The 17,805-nt window shown below is 38.4% G+C and overlaps 1 protein-coding gene across 1 annotated transcript in view; it reads right to left on the reverse strand.

The window, feature by feature from the left end:
* ERLEC1 (endoplasmic reticulum lectin 1) overlaps positions 1–17,805 on the reverse strand; it is a 60,426-nt gene that overhangs the window by 8,134 nt on the left and 34,487 nt on the right. Inside the window, exons 11-13 of the mRNA XM_053712200.1 lie at positions 7,585–7,709; positions 7,310–7,387; positions 7,142–7,217 (exon numbers count right to left, since the gene is read on the reverse strand). Of these exons, the coding sequence (XP_053568175.1) occupies positions 7,142–7,217; positions 7,310–7,387; positions 7,585–7,709 (279 nt within the window). The remainder of the gene's footprint in view (positions 1–7,141; positions 7,218–7,309; positions 7,388–7,584; positions 7,710–17,805) is intronic.

Below are 17,805 nucleotides of genomic sequence, written 5' to 3' on the forward strand. Positions count from 1 at the left end.
TAGCTCTGCCTCACCTGCCTCCTATGAGTGCACGTCACTGCAACCAGAATAGATAATAAACAAAGAAGTTGTTTGTCTGAAATCCTTAGTTGCTTGTAAATAGAACTTTAAAGCACGAACCACATCAAGATTGTGTAACAGACGTTCCTTCTTCGACGAAGGATTAGGACACAGAGAAGGAACAACAATTTCCTGGTTAATATTCTTATTAGACACAACCTTAGGCAGAAAACCGGGTTTGGTACGCAAAACTACCTTATCTGCATGGAACACCAGGTAAGGTGAATCACACTGTAAAGCAGATAACTCTGAGCAGAAGAGATAGCTACCAAAAACAAAACTTTCCAAGATAAAAGCTTAATATCTATGGAATGTAAAGGTTCAAACGGAACCCCTTGCAGAACTGAAGGAACTAAATTCAGACTCCATGGCGGAGTCACAGGTCTATAAACAGGCTTGATTCTGACTAAAGCCTGACTAAACGTTTGAACGTCTGGTACTTCTGCCAGACGTTTGTGAAAAAGAATAGACAAAGCAGTTATCTGTCCCTTTAAGGAACTAGCTGACAATCCTTTCTCTAATCCGTCTTGGAGAAAGAACAAAATCCTGGGAATCCTAACCTTACTCCATGAGTAACCCTCCGATTCTCACCAAAAAAATATTTTCGCCAAATCTTATGGCAGATTTTCCTGGTGACAGGCTTTCTAGCCTGAATCAGGGTATCAATAACCGACTCAGAGAAACCACGCTTTGATAGAATTAGACGCTTAATCTCCAAGCAGTCAGACGCAGAGAAATTAGATTTGGATGTTTGAAAGGACCTTGTATTAGAAGGTCCTGCCTCATTGGTAGTGTCCATGGTGGCACAGATGACATGTCCACTAGGTCTGCATACCAGGTCCTGCGTGGCCACGCAGGCGCTATTAAAATCACCGAAGCCCTCTCCTGCTTGATTCTGGCAACCAGACGAGGGAGGAGAGGAAACGGTGGAAAAACATAGGCCAGATTGAAGGACCAAGGCGCTGCTAGAGCATCTATCAGCACCGCCGGGGGATCCCGGGACCTGGACCCGTAAAGAGGAAGTTTGGTGTTCTGACGGGACGCCATCAGATCCAATTCTGGAGTGCCCCATAGCTGAGTCAGCTGGGCAAATACCTCCGGGTGGAGTTCCCACTCCCCCGGGTGAAAAGTCTGACGACTTAGAAAATCCGCCTTCCAGTTGTCTACTCCTGGGAAGTGAATTGCTGAGAGATGGCAAGAGTGATCCTCCGCCCATCTGATTATTTTGGTTACTTCCATCATTGCTAGGGAACTCCTTGTTCCGCCTTGATGATTGACGTAAGCTACAGTCGTGATGTTGTCCGACTGAAATCTGATGAATTTGGCCGCAGCTAGCTGAGGCCATGCCTGAAGCTCGTTGAATATCGCCCTCAGTTCCAGAATGTTTATCGGGAGAAGAGCTTCTTCCCGAGACCATAAGCCCTGAGCTTTCAGGGAGTCCCAGACTGCACCCCAGCCCAACAGACTGGCGTCGGTCGTTACGATGATCCACTCTGGTCTGCGGAAACACATTCCCTGAGACAGGTGATCCTGAGACAACCACCAGAGAAGAGAATCTCTGGTCCCCTGGTCCAACTGTATTTGAGGAGACAAATCTGCATAATCCCCATTCCACTGTTTGAGCATGCATAGTTGCAGTGATCTGAGGTGTATCCGTGCAAAAGGGACTATGTCCATTGCCGCTACCATTAGTCCGATTGTCTCAATGCACTGAGCTACAGATGGCCGAGGAATGGAATGAAGAGCTCGGCAAGTAGTTAAGAGTTTTAACTTTCTGACCTCCGTCAGAAATATTTTCATTTCTACCGAGTCTATTAGGGTTCCTAGGAAGGGAACTCTTGTGAGGGGGGGAGAGAGAACTCTTTTTGATGTTCACCTTCCACCCGTGAGACCTCAGAAAGGCCACTACAATTTCCGTGTGAGACTTGGCTCTTTAGAAAGTCGACGCCTGAATTAAGATGTCTAGATAAGGCGCCACTGCTATGCCCCGCGGTCTTAGTACCGCCAGAAGGGACCCTAGCACCTTTGTGAAAATTCTGGAAGCAGTGGCCAACCCGAAAGGAAGAGCCACAAACCGATAATGCTTGTCCAGAAAGGCGAACCTGAGAAACTGGTGCTGATCTTTGTGGATAGGAATGTGCAGATACGCATCCTTTAGATCCACGGTAGTCATATATTGACCCTCCTGGATCATTGGCAAGATTGTCTGAATGGTCTCCATCTTGAATGATGGGACTCTGAGGAATTTGTTTAGAATTTTGAGATCCAGGATTGGTCTGAAAGTTCCTTCTTTCTTGGGAACCACAAACAGGTTTGAGTAAAAACCCAGCCCTTGTTCCGCAATTGGAACTGGGTGGATCACTCCCATTGTATGTAGGTCTTCTACACAGCGTAAGAACTCCTCTTTCTTTGTCTGGTCTGTAGACAAACAAATGTGGAACCTTCCCCTTGGATTGGAGTCCTTGAATTCTACAAGATATCTCTGGGATACAATCTCTAAAGCCCAGGGATCATGTACATCTCTTGCCCAGGCCTGAGCGAAGAGAGAGAGTCTGCCCCCTACTAGATCCGGTCCCGGATCTGGGGCTACCCCATCATGCTGTATTGGAGGCAGCTGCAGGCTTCTTGGCCTGTTTACCCTTGTTCCAGCCCTGGTAAGGTTTCCAGGCTGGCCTGGGTTGTGAAGAGTTACCCTCTTGCTTTGTAGTAGGGGAGGATGAAGCGAGGCCGCTCCTGGAATTCCGAAAGGAACGAAAATTATTTTGTTTGTTCTTTATCTTAAAGGACTTGTCCTGAGGGAGAGCACGGCATTTTCCCCCAGTGATTTCTGAAATAATCTCTTTCAATTCAGGCCCGAAGAGGGTCTTTCCTTTGAAAGGGATGTTCAAGAGCTTGGATTTTGACGACACATCGGCCGACCAGGACTTTAGCCATAGCGCCCTGCGCGCTAAAATGGCGAAACCTGAATTCTTTGCCGCTAACTTAGCTAGTTGGAAAGTGGCATCTGTGATAAAAGAATTAGCCAACTTAAGAGCCTTAATTCTGTCCATAATGTCCTCATATGAGGTCTCCGCCTGGAGCGCATCTTCCAGCGCCTCGAACCAGAAAGCAGCTGCAGTAGTTACAGGAACAATGCACGCAATAGGTTGGAGAAGAAAACCTTGTTGAACAAAAATTTTCTTAAGTAAACCCTCTAATGTTTTATCCATAGGGTCTTAAAAAGCACAACTGTCTTCAATTGGTATGGTTGTGCGTTTATCAAGTGAAGAAACAGCCCCCTCCACCTTAGGGACCGTCTGCCACGAGTCCCGCATGGGGTCAGATATGGGGAACATTTTCTTAAAAACAGGAGGGGGAACAAATGGAATACCTGGTCTATCCCACTCCTTAGTAACGATATCCGCAATCCTCTTAGGGACTGGGAACACATCAGTGTAAACAGGAACTTCTAGGTACTTGTCCATTTTACACAATTTCTCTGGAACCACCAAAGGGTCGCAGTCATCCAGAGTAACTAATACCTCCCTGAGCAATAAGCGGAGGTGTTCTAGTTTAAATTTAAAAGCCAACGTATCTCAGTCTGTCTGAGGAGCAACCTTTCCCGAATCGGAAATTTCTCCCTCAGACAGCACATCCCTCGCCCCCATTTCAGAGCGTTGTGAGTGTATATCGGATACGGCTACTAAAGCGTCAGAATGCTCATAATCTGTTCTTAAAACAGAGCTATCACGCTTTGCGGGTAACATGGGCAGCTTAGATAAAAATACTGAGAGGGTATTATCCATAACTGCCGCCAAGTCTTGTAAGGTAAAACAGTTAGACGCACTAGAGGTGCTAGGCGTCGCTTGAGCGGGCGTAACTGGTTGTGACACTGTCTGAGAATCATCTTGGGCCACATTTTTAAGTGCAACAATATGTTCTTTAAAGTGCATAGACATATCAGTACAAGTGGGACACATTCTGAGAGGGGGTTCCACCATGGCTTCTAAACACATTGAACAAGGATTTTCCTTGGTGTCAGACATGTTTAACAGACTAGTAGAAAGACAAACAGGCTTAGAAATCACTTTAATCAAGTAAAAACACACTTTGAAAAAAACGTTACTGTGCCTTTAAGCGATAAAAAAGGCACACAATTTTGCAAAACAGTGAAAAATGCAGCAAACTTTTCGAAATTTTTACAGTATGTACCTAAAGCATTAGTAAGATTGCACCACTAGCAATAAAAACGATTAACCCCTTAATGCCCAAATCGGATCGACAGTAAGCCAACAAACCGGTTAAAACAACTTCAGCACCTTGCCACAGCTCTGCTGTGGCCCTATATGCCCTTAGGAACCAGATTTGTGGGGAAAAAGCTTCTTATAGGCCCTCAAACTGCAGCAGGACTCTCCATGTGAAACAGCCTAAACTTCTAGTCAAATATAACTGCGCATCTGAGGCGCGAAATTAGGCCCCTCCCACCTTGCTCTGGTGCTGTGAGGCCTAAAGAAACACTCCTAAGTGTTTTAATAATAGCCATGTGGGTAACAACCCCTGAAAGAAACCCAAAGGAACCTTCAAAGTGTCTCAAAAAACGAAATTTTTCAATAAAAACGTTTGCCATTAAGTAGTGTCAACCAGCATAAACTAGCCCTGTTATGTAAGCTTGCAATTCCATACTTAGTCTCTGAATACAGCTTACCCTTCCCTCATGGGGATATTATCAGTCTTTTCTAGCATTATCACAGTCTTGTCTAGAAATAAATGACTGAACATACCTTATTGCAGCCTAACCTGCAAACCGTTCCCCCCAACTGAAGTTTTCTTGCACTCCTCAGTCCTATGTGGGAACAGCAGTGGATTTTAGTTACAACATGCTAAAATCATCTTCCTCCCTGCAGAACTCTTCATCTCCTTTCTGCTAGAGAGTAAATAGTACACACCGGTACCATTTAAAATAACAAACTTTTGCTTGTAGAAAATAAAAACTACATTTCTAACACCACATTCACTTTACCCTTCCGATTGCTTAGAGCCGGCAAAAAGAATGACTGGGGGGTGGAGCTAGAGGGGGAGCTATATGGACAGCTCTGCTGTGTGCTCTCTTTGCCACTTCCTGTTGGGAAGGAGAATATCCCACAAGTAAAGGATGAATCCGTGGACTGGATACACCTTACAAGAGAAAGGTATTTATTAAAAATACATTTAAAAACAAGAAGCAGCAGGTATATGCAAAGCGTTTCTCGGCTCTCATACTTGGCCGTTTCATTCATGATTGAGAAATAGACCACATGTAGACTAATTAGTCTACACATGTGGTCTATTTCTCAATCATGAATTATATTGGTTAGTACAACCTTTAAATAAGAGCTGTATTGTAATAAGTATGCCTGATGAAACGGCCAAGTATGAGAGCCGAGAAATGCGTTGCATATACTTAGGGGACTGTACAATACCTCCCCATATACCTGCTACTATATAGCCATATAGTAACCTTGGTGTTACTTTCCACTCTGCATTTGGATTACTAACTTTGTCTTAACCTCCATTGGAATTGGATAAGATCCAGATATATTGAAGATTGTTCCTGTTATCGGGAGAGGGTGAGCTGATACACCCCGAATCTATCAGCCTGCCACTACCAGCACATATGGGTGCTCTATCCAAATATTCAACACAGTTCATGTATTATTTTTTTAAACCTACAGATACACACATGAGGCGTCCCTCGATTTGCTTGCCATTTTACACTGACATGTTGTGTACTTCCAAAAGAATATTGTAATGGTAAAGAGTAACTGTTCATATAGATCAGTGCTGCCCAAATTAACACACATGAGACTCCCCTCTATTTGCTTACCTTTTTAGAACCTATCCACTCTTGTTTGGGACGAGGAGAGCAGCCACACTTAAAGAATTTTCCTTTGGAGGACTTCACTCTAACTTTGTTTGGACTATTTTATTTTTTATTTTATATATCAGCTATTAATTTGGCATTTTTTTATTATTATTATCTCCATTACTATTTTTTATTTTTTTCTACTCTTTACTATTTACATTCTATTTTTGAATTGATAAGTATTGTTTTGTTATTTGATAATTTGTTTATATTTTAACTTTTTTGAGGTATATATTTGGATAGCAGAGTGCTCCCTCTTGATCCCTCTGCTATTTTTGTACAATGTCAGTGTATGTGTACATACATTAAGGCACATTCTGATCCTTAAGTAATTAAGAAAAATTAAAAAAATATTTATTTGTACCTTCTTACAGTGTGAACAACAGGACTACCAGCACTTTCCAATGCCCTCTACATATGAGCTCCCATTTATTCTTCCCATACTGGCTTTGGATTTGCTGTACACTCTCAGCAAACCCAGAACCGCTATGAGAATAAGAGACAGGAGAAATCATTTGGATAGCAGTTGGTAGAATCTGAGGTAGTAGTGAACTTGGTATGTAAGAAGGAAGACAGGAAAGATCGCTTTTCTGAAGTTCTTGCTTGTAAAATGCTGTTTTACTGGAGTGCCTTTTCCCTATTTCTCTGAATTTGCCCCAGACCATTATACCACATTTGCTGATTCACACTGCTTTGTAATGAATCATCTACTGTCATGCAGCACCTACCCTCTGGAACACTCTCCCTCGTGCTGTCAGGCTTTGCCCTAATCTTTCTTCCTTTTAATGTTCCCTGAAGACTTTTCTGTTCAGGGAAGCCTACCACCCAACTCAATAATAAATTAATTTCACTAACCTAACATTTTCCTCATCTAACTCTGTATTAACATCTTTCTCAATCTTGAAGTCCTCACCTCCTGTTTCTCAACCGCCTACCCTTCTAGATTGTAAGTTCCCACGGGAATAGGGCCCTTTAATCCCTCCTGTATGTGTTTGTAAATTTTGTCCTGTATCTTACAAGTCTTGTATTGTTTTATTTAAATGAATTGTATCCATGGACAGCGCTGAGGAATATGTTGGCGCTTCATAAATAAAGTATAATAATAAAATAATAATCTACTGCTTGATATGCTGCAATGATGTACGTGAAAGTAAATGGGATTTTACCCTAATATAAATTTGTGATAAATAGGTTACTTACTCCAAGGATGTATTGACAGGACTGTGGCTCAAGCATATATATAGTAACTGCATGAGGAGACTCAGATTCTTTGCACCTGTAAAAAAACAAAACAAAAAAAAAAACATTAATTCCACTCTTAACATGTAATGAACGTATGCATAGTACAATGGAAAAAAAATAACTTACTTTAATTTTACAATGACCTGTCTTGGTTTCTCATTCAACTCACAAATGTCACCACTACCATAGAAATGTGATACCATTCTAAAAAAAAAATTAAAAATAATCACCATTTTATAGTCAGTAAAAAATTAGTAGTTTTTCTTTTCTGGGGGCTTTAAGAACATTAATGCAATTTAAATACTATGTAAATAGTTGACAGCTGGATATACCTGAGGTTTCTAAGAAAAGAAGAAGAAAAGTTTGTAACGTTATTTAAGAAAAACTAGACACAAACTTGCCTCACAGTTTGTACTCCATCTCCTCCTACAAGATATGTCCTAGCATTATTTTTCTTAGCCCAGTCTAGGTGTTCATCTTTTTTCCAAGTACCCACTACTACAGTTGTTTTACCAGTGTCTTTATCCTGTAGAGTAAAAATAAAATAAATAATAAAAAAAATAATAAATCATGGATCATCAACACAGAATATTGTATACAAAAGGCATTAAAGGGACAGTCAAGTCCAAAAAAAATAAACTTTCATGATTCAGATAGGGCATGTAATTTTAAACAACTTTCCAATTTACTTTTATCACCAAATTTGCTATGTTCTCTTGGTAGTCTTAGTTGAAAGCTAAACCTAGGAGGTTTATATGCTAATTTATTAGACCTTGAAGGCCGCCTCCAATCTAAATGCATTTTGATAGTTTTTTGCCACTAGTTCACGTGTTTCATATAGATAACATTGAGCTCCTGCACGTGAATTTACCATGGAGACAGCTCTGATTGGCTAAACTGCAAGTCTGTCAAAAGAACTGAAATAAGGGGGCAGTCTGCTGAGGCTTAGATACAAGGTAATCACAGAGGTAAAACGTGTATAATTATAACTGTGTTGGTTATGCAAAACTGGGTAATTGGTAATTAAGGGATTATCTATCTTTTTAAACAACCAAAATTCTGGTGTTGACTGTCCCTTTAAATCAATCAATCTCTCCCTATTATAACCTCCCCTGCATATCGTTTGGCCCCCTGCTAGTCATTTTTTTTTTACATAAACAAGCAAATAGAGAGGACAGCAAGAGATTTGACACGAAAATTACTCAAATGCTTTGGCACAAAACAATAACTTGACAAGAAGGGCGGGCCTTCATATAGTTCTACTTAGGGGTTGAAGAAAACAGATTGATCTATAAATAAAAACCTGCTCCTCTCTCTTAATTTTGTATATCAGTATTAGTGGGTCATTACCAAAGCCGATTTGAAGGTTTACAATGTCTGAAAGACATTTCAACTAAAGGCTGCTTGTGCAGACTTTTTCCGAAAGCTATCAGGATCACAAAACCAAATTCGAGTTTATGCAAGTTAATGTCATAAGCAGCTTCCAAAAAGAGTGCTCAAAAAAAAAAAAAAAAGTAACGCCTAAGATGCTTGTTTGTCCCAAACTTTGGACAGAGTGAAGGAGCCATATTATTCCAAGAAACTGTGAACATAAGGAAAACACAGCGCAACCCAGGATTCAAGCGTAAAATAATTTTATTACAAATCACACGCACATATAAAAACATACTTACAAGAAGTATGTACTGGAGAAGCACATAAAGTATTTAGATAATAAAGTCCACCAGCAGCATACACAGCAGTGTGATAGCGTGTTTAGATAAAACAGCGTGTCTCTGGCGTTCAGTATAGCCGATTCAAACAGCCCGCTAATGTCAAACTGCCTTGCTACGTATACTCTGTGTGACCAAAAAACCCAACGCGTTTCATCCGGTATCATCCGAACTTTTTCAAGGGATGATTAGGACTCCCTTAATGGGTGTGCTGTGCTGTAAGGAGATTGGCATTACAGCACACTCATTAAGGGAGTCCTAATCATCCCTTGAAAAAGTCTGGACGATACTGGATGAAACGCATTGGGTTTATGGTCACACAGAGTATCCGTAGGAAGGCAGTTGGACATTAGCGGGCTGTATGAATCGGCTATACTGAATGCCGGAGACACGCTGTTTTATCCAAACACGCTATCACACTGCTGTGTATGCTGCTGGTGGACTTTATTATGTAAAGACTTTTTTATGTGCTTATCCAGTACATACTTCTTGTAAGTATGTTTTTATATGTGCGTGTGATTTTGCAATAAAATTATTTTACGATTGAATCCTGGGTTGCGCTGTGTTTTCCCTCTGTTCACAGTCTCTTCGTATTTTGAACCTGTCAAGACGCTCAGGCTCCATAGACGACAGCACCCAGCTTGTTTCGGGTTAGGAACATCAGTGGATCGAATTATATGAACTCATTGTTCTGGATAACCTTTTGGAAATACTGCAAGTATTTGATTATAACGTCCACTGTGGACTGGATATCATAACTATATAATCCACACCCGTGGATATTAGTATTACTTTTGTGGCTACATATCGATCTATTTTAAGTTATATATATATGTAACAGCTTACAAATGAAGGTTTATGCCTTTTTTGAAACATTGTGTGTATATACGACTACTTCCGGCCGATCACTTGAGATATATAGAGAATATATATATATATGTATGTAAAAGCTTAAAATTGAAGGTTGAGTCATCTTTTTAAACATTGTATACACGATTATTGACGGCCGAAAGCAAATATTTGAGATATATGTGTCTCTTTTACAATAATTGTAAAACCTTAATAACTGTCTTGTGATATTCACATAGCACTGCTTTACAATTTATTAGTGTTAATTATTCCAAGAAGAAACCACCATCAGCAGAAATGAAAGTTTTGAAAACCACATTATTTTTTATGGAAATTCAGATAAGAAAGAATCCAAAGAAAAGTACTAAGCTCTGAAATAGGATTAGTTGTGTACAAATCCACAAAATGGATAGTCATTAAAATGTCATATTTTAAAATTTCAAAACATTTACAGAATCAAATTAGATTCCACAGATAAATTGGATCTTTAAGAACAGCACTGTTCTTCCCAAAGCTTGAAATAATTTTACAATGTAAGGGATGAATAAAAACCATTTGCTGGAAAAAATATTTAAAGAGCAGAAACAAGAACTGTCAGGGAATTGGAAGAACCCTTAAACGATGTATTTTTGATAATAACAAATATGCAAAATAGATAGATTTCAAGGAAACTCCTGCCTTTACTCAATTTGCCAAATTATGGAAAATGCCGTAACTGAATGAAAATAATTCTGTTCTTACAGAACCAGATCAGAGAATCAAGTTCACCTGGGCCATACAGGCATCATACGATTCACCATCTGTTTGTGCTTTTGAGCTATCAAAGTACTCGCAGGATCAAAACAATTGCAGGAAAAGGCAGGGGGGATTGCAGGGGGTCTGCTGCTTCTGGCATAATACTTTGCAACATTGTAGCTGCCATCACATCTACTTTCAAAGACCTCAATTTCTGAGAAATTTCCTGAAAAAGTAACATCTTAGAAAGAATCTTCTTTTGTGATTAAATTTTTTTCTTTACTGAAACAGATAGAGCATGCAATTTTAAGCAACTTTCTAATTTACTCCTAATATCAATTTTTCTTCATTCTCATGCTATCTTTATTTGATAAAGCAGGGATGTAAACTGAAGAGCCAGCCCATTATTGGTTCAGCACCTTGGTAGTGCTTTCTGATTAGTGGCTAAATGTAGCAAACCAATCAGCAAGCTCTACTCAGGTGCTGAACCAAAAATGGGCTGGCTGCTTACATTACATTCCTGCATTTTCAACTTAAAATAGCAAGTGAATGAATAAAAATTGATAATAGGAGCAAATTAGAAAGTTGCTTAAAATTGCATGATCTAAATTGGCAAAACCTTCCTCTCTCTTTGTCAGGTCGAATAGCTCTCTACAAAATGGTCTGCCTTCCTAAGTTACTATATATTCTTCAGAATACTCCACTGATTCTTAAAAGAAAAGATGTCTTACTATTTAATACAGCCTTGAGAAAATTTATTTGGCAAAATAAAAACCCTAGAATTTCTTTGGCTAAACTTTCTCTCCCTAGTTCATTTGCAGGGCTCGCCCTGCCAGATATTAAAATATATAATTATGCCTTTTTGACACGTTTAATCATGGACTGGATTCATGTAAGAGATTACGTCACTGATAACGAACTAGAGAGAAGTGTAACATTCCCACTCTCGCCTACAGCAATTATTCATTGTAATTTCAGCTCATTACCTTGCGAGGTGAAGAAAATGAGAACTATCTTTAACCCACTCCAGGCCTGGTGGAAAGTTTGTAAACTTCTTGATCTAGAGTATAGGGTATCCAACTATATGCCACTTTCTGGCAATCCTTTATTTCAAGCTGGACTTCAATCATCACCTTTTCAGAAGTGGAACAGCCTAGGGTTAAATAACGTTTTTCAATTGTTAGACTTCGATAGGAGATGTATTAAAAATTTTGTTTCTCTCAGGGGGGAGTTTAATCTCCCTCAAAAAGATTTCTTTGCGTATCTACAAGCTAGGCATTTTGCGCTTAATCTAACAGGTAATTTTGGTTGGAACTGGAACTTAGGGAAGATAGAGAAATGGCTCATCCTAGTTAAGAATGGACATATGTCAGTGTCCTCTTGCTACCAAGATTTATGCTCCAAAAATGGTCTTTCGAATTTGGAAAAAATTTCCTCTAAATGGGCGGCAGTTCTACCACGAGAACATGTAGACATCAGTCTCATTCAAGCCTCAATCTCTGAAGTAATGCGGACAACTCTCTCTTCCTCCTGGAGAGAATCGCACATTAAACTACTCCTTATGACTTTCTTCACTCCTGAGAAAGGTTTTAGGTGCCGAAACCTCAACTTCAATCGTTGTCCTAGGTGCTCCCTCTATTCGGCTGATCTTATACACATGTTCTGGGACTGCCCAAGGATCCAATATTTTTGGATTAAATTACAATATTGGCTTAATAGATCATTGGGGATCTCCCCTCTTTCACTAACAGCATCACATATACTGTACCTTTGGAAGGACTCAGAGGAAAGGCAGGTTAATACTAAAATTGTTAACATGGCTATTTTAGCATCTCGATATTTAATTCTCAAAAAATGGAAGGGAGGGGTGACCCCCAGTATTCTAGAGGTTAAAAACTGTTTAAAAAAACAATGCATTCTCGAGCAGATGAACACTAACTTAAAGGATGAACGGGATGTTATTGCTTTTTTTTTGAAGTGGTCAATATACATTAAATCTCTATCACCTAGTGAAATTGATCACTTAATTTATCCATTTAGGAATTCAGAACTTGTCTTACTAGGCATATGGTAACAAGACTGCCTCCCTTCTCTCTTTCTTCTTTCCTTTCTTTCTGGTTTTTTTTTTTTTTTTTTTCTTTTCTTCTTTTCCATCTCCCCCCCCCCTCCCCTTTCCCTTTTTTTTTTTTTCTTCTCTTTTTTTGTGTTTTGTTTTGTTCTGTGTCGGTGTTGTTGTTTTCTGTTTGTTTTTATTTTACTTTTTGTCTTGTTTTGTCTTGTCCTGTTTGGTTTTGTTTTATTTTTTATTTTTTTTTATTCGTTTGGTCCAAGTCTGGATCTAGTTTTCTGGCCTTTATTGAATGGATACGGTTATGGTCCTTTTCTGATCATATAGGCCTTTGCCAAGCACTATATGAGTTTATATTAGAAAAAAAAAAAAAGAAAAAGATTATCCAGTAAGAGCATCATGTTTATAGTTTGAGATGTAGTCGAATCCATATAATAGGTTCAGTGCAGCCCAATTATGAGAATCTTTAATGCTTGATGTTTTGAAAATGAGAGGAAAAAATATTAAAAGGGGCACTATATAGTACTTTGGCCTAAAAAATATAATTTATTTTTTTATTTATTTTTTACAGATAGGTACTCTGTGACCTTTTTTTTTTTTTTCTCTCTCTCCCTTCCTCTTTTTTGTTTTTTTGGTTTTGTTGCTCTTTTCTGACAAATATACTGTGACTGCATATGTTTAATTTAAATTGTATACTTTACTGGATATATAAAATAAAGATTTAAAAAAAAAAAAAAAATTGCATGTTCTATCTGAATCATGAAAGAAAACATTTGGGTTTAGTGTCCCTTTAAGACAGAGCACACAATTTCAACAAAGCTTTCATTATACTTCTATTGTCAAAACTGTGCTTCGTTCCCAGCTCTTTGTTGGAGATCTACCTATGTAGGTGTTTGGGACTACATGGCAAAAATAGTGCTGCCATCTAGTGCTCTTGCAAATAGAAAACTCCTGCTATATAGTGCTCCAGATACGTGCACACTCCTGAACTTAAGTCCCTGCTTTTCAACAAAAGATACCAAGAGAACAATTTTTTTTTGATATTTGAAGTAAATTAGAATGTTGTTTAAAATTGCATGCTCTGAACTTCAGTACAGAGTTCTGACCCATTTGGTTGCTCAGGCGTACATTCTGCAAGATCTTGTTAAATATAGTCCCCTGGGCGGATGAGGGGAGTGAACTGGGTGAGAAGGGGAACCTCTCTTGGGCTTTTTTGTTGTTGTTGTTTTTGTTTTTTTCTCTTTCTTCTCGGGTTGTTTTCTGGGGTTGGGCGGGGTTATAGTCAGAATTAAAATTCAGCTAAGAACTCGAAAGTAATGAATTAGAAGAACTAGGGCTTAATCTAATTTATATCAATAAGATTGTCAAGATTGATTACAGATTATTTCCTGTTAAATGTTTAGATCGCGTCTTGCATGGCGTAAACAAATTGTTGGAAGTTATTATGTTGAATAAAAAAAAAAAAAAAATTGCATGCTCTATATGAATTGCGAAAGTAAAATTTCGGGTTTTATGTCCCTTATGGAAATCATTCTGGAAATTCAAATCATGCACACAATTAATTGCAGACATTGCTTTGAGATGGATTTCTGCCATCTGAAGCTTTCCACCTTACAAGCTTGATACGAACAACCACTGATGGTTAATATATGTCACTGCAGTCACGTTGGCAAATTAAATACAGACTCCTAAGGAAACCACTAACACAAGAGAGACAGTAAATACCTTAAGATTGCATATAAAATGTTTAGTTATGCATTATGAAACAACTTTGCAATATATTTTCATTACTTATTTTGCCCCCTTTCATGTAATTTAGCTCTGAAAACTGAGCATTTACCAATTCTCAGAACTTGAAATGCACTGCAGACTTCTCAATGCTAACCCTGCTGCATATCTATCCCTAATTGGCTTTATCAGAAAACATCTGAAAAACAATTATTTACTAACTTTATGACAGTGGTTAGCCTAGTTGTCTGTGGACTAACATCCAGACCGGCTCCTCCAAATAACGCAAAATGGTGGGTAGAATTTGGCTACTGAAAAATAATTGCAATAGAAAGGATGATATTTTGTTTTAACATTAACTTGGCTGCTATGTTATACTATAGCAACACAAATGAAATGTCTTGTAATTGCTGTCCTTTTAAGCCTTGAGCTAATCTCAAACTGAAAAGGATGGTATCGGAGGAGATGCCAGTCCAGTCTGACTGCAGAAAACTCGTCAGATATCTCTAAATTACACAGTACAGTAGCCGAGCTAAAAGCTCATTTACTGCTTAACCCCAAGATCAATCCTGGGTGCCCACAAGGGGTGGATAAGGGGGTGCATTCTCCTCTTTGACTTGACAATGTCTCATGAAAAGCGTCTAAATTGTATTTATCAAATATTTAAAAAGGGAGAGCTAAATAAAGGGACACTAAACCCATTTTTTTTTTATTTCATGATACAGATAGAGCATGCAATTTTAAGCAACTTTCTAATTGACAACTATTATCAATTTTTCTTTGTTGTCTTAGTATCTTTATATGAAAAGCAGGAATGAAAGCTTAGAAGCCGGCTCATTTTTTCGTTCAGAACCCTGGATAAAGCTTGCTGAATATATTTAGCCAATCAGCAAGCGCTATCCAGGGTGATGAAACAAAAATGGGCAGCCTCCTAAGCTTTCATTCCCGTTTTTCAAATAAAGATACTAAGAGAACAAATAAATGATAATAGTAGTAAATAAGAAAGTTGCATAAAATTGCATGCTCTATCTGAATCATGAAAGAAAACAATTTGGGCAGGGGTTGACAAATCTGTTTAAAATTTGAGCGAGAAAAAATGTGTAGGAGCCAGACAGTGGTATTTGTATATAAATATATGGAAAATAATCCCAAATTCTTGGAATTAAGTATCCCTTTAATTGTATGGGGAAAAAACAACTACTATCTAAAGCTAACGTCTATAAGAGATACAACAGAGAGAATCTGACACAGAGACCAATTATCCACACAATAACCACTAACAAATATATTATAAACCTCATCCTCACATATTAAAGTACCCATCTGAATTAACAAAGGTACCATTAGATAACGGAGAACCCAAACACAGCCCTGCCTGTTCCTGTGGGAGGAAGCTGTATGGGTAACTGGCAAAATGAGCTTTTGCAGCAGCAACGGTTTATTTCTGAGGTTTCTCCAGCAGATTTATAATCATCACAAGTGTACAAGAGTGCTTGTGTGTCACAACAACCTACAGGGGGTAAGTGGGTTCTTTAAAAATGGGTCAAACTTTTTTTTTTTCCACCTGTAAAAAATATCAAATACAGAAACATAGAAATAGATAGTAGATAAGAACCAAAAAGGCCCATTAAGACTACCCATATTACATGTTACTCTTTTCTTAGGCTAGACTTATGCGTGTCTTTACGATTATTTTAAAGTCTCTTTGTTAAACACCTCTAATGGAAGTTTATTCCATAAATCCCCTCTCTGTAAAAATAAAATAAATACCCTTTCTGTAAAAAGAAAATGCAGGCTACAGCTTTACTTATACTGTATTCTAAGGGCCATATTACAAGTGGAACGCTATTTAACGCTCCCGCTTGAGTGCTAGAAGCAAGCTTTCTGCGCGCGTCGGGTTGCGCTTGTATTACAAGTTGAAAGTAAAAAGTTATCAGTCTAGCGCTAAACAGATGCGCGTAAAAAGCCATGCTTAGAATATAGCACACGCAATAACTTATTTCCCCATAGAAGTCAATGGAGCAAAAAAGTATAAAAAAAACAAACACTCTACTCACGTGCAAACCCGATTGCATATTCTCAAGTGCGCTTACCCGACAGGAAAATAGAAATATCTATTTATAAATACTTAGAACATATTCTGCTATGTGCAGAACATTGGAATGTGAAATATTTTCAGTAAATACACAGTATAACACTATCAAAAATGAATATTGCATAAATAATATGATATTATATGCTTTCATCTACTTAAAGGGACTTTAAACCCAAAAAAATTATTTCATGATTCAGATAGAGAATACCATTTTTTAAAAGTTTTCAATTTACTTCTATTATCAAATGTATTTCATTCTCATGTTATTCTTTGTTGAAGAGATACCTAGGTAGGTACCGTGCACATGCTTGAAGCACTACATGACAGCAAACAGTGCTGCCATCTAGTGCTCCTGCTAATGTATAACATTGTTGCAAATCTGCTGCCATGTAGTGCTGCAGACACTCTTGAGCTTACATTTCTGCTTTTCAACAAATGATGCCAAAAAAACAAAGAAAGTATGATAATAGAAGTAAATTTGAAAGTTGTCTAAAATGTTATCTAAATCAGTGCTTCCCAACCTGTGTGTCGGCAGCAGTGTGTAGGTGTGTCCCTGCTTCAGCACAATTTTTTTTATCACATGGTTAATATGTGATTGATACCTAGTGGGTCACAGATCATCTTAACCTATTGGCGCAGCACAGTGGGAACTGAAACTATTCCCATTGGCGGCACATTGGCTCCTGAAATGATCTCATATCTTTGAGCCCTTATAACTTTTTTGTGCAGTATATGTTTTAAATAATTGTATTAGGTCGTGTTATTATGAGTGTAACTGCACTTTGTAATGTATTTTAAGAGCGCCTGAGGACGCTCTAACCCGGCACGCATTAACTTCAATAAAGCTCAAGCGATTGCCTTTACTTTCAACTTCTAATGCAAGCGAAAAACCTGACTCGCACAAACACCAGCGATAAACCTCTTATCGCACTCGCATAACTGTTAGCGCTGCAATTGTAATCTGGCCCTAAACAGGAAGAAACTGAACTGACTCAAGAAGGACAGGGAGGGGGTCAGAGGACATATACCGACCAGCTGGAAGAAAAATCAGCGCAAGTCTCATTAGCACTGCTGCGGCAATCATTTTCCCTAACAGTAGGAATAAAGCTAATACTATTTCTAGCATTCTTTTCTCTCAATTGTTTTGATATTTTACAATCTAAAAGTAGAATTGCTATCGACTTTAATGATTGATTATACAGGTTTAAAGGGACAGTATACACTCATTTTCATATAACTGCATGTAATAGACACTACTATAAAGAATAATATGCAGATACCGATATAAAAATCCAGTATAAAATGGTTTAAAAACTTACTTAGAAGCTCTCAGTTTAGCTCTGTTGAAAAGGTAGTTGGAAAGCCCACTGCAAGTGGGAAATAAGATACTCCCCCCCTCCCCCTTCTTTTGCATATGAAAAGACCCTTTACACAA

This window comes from Bombina bombina, chromosome 4, assembly GCF_027579735.1.
Source record: "Bombina bombina isolate aBomBom1 chromosome 4, aBomBom1.pri, whole genome shotgun sequence".
Taxonomy (NCBI): Eukaryota; Metazoa; Chordata; class Amphibia; order Anura; family Bombinatoridae; genus Bombina; species Bombina bombina.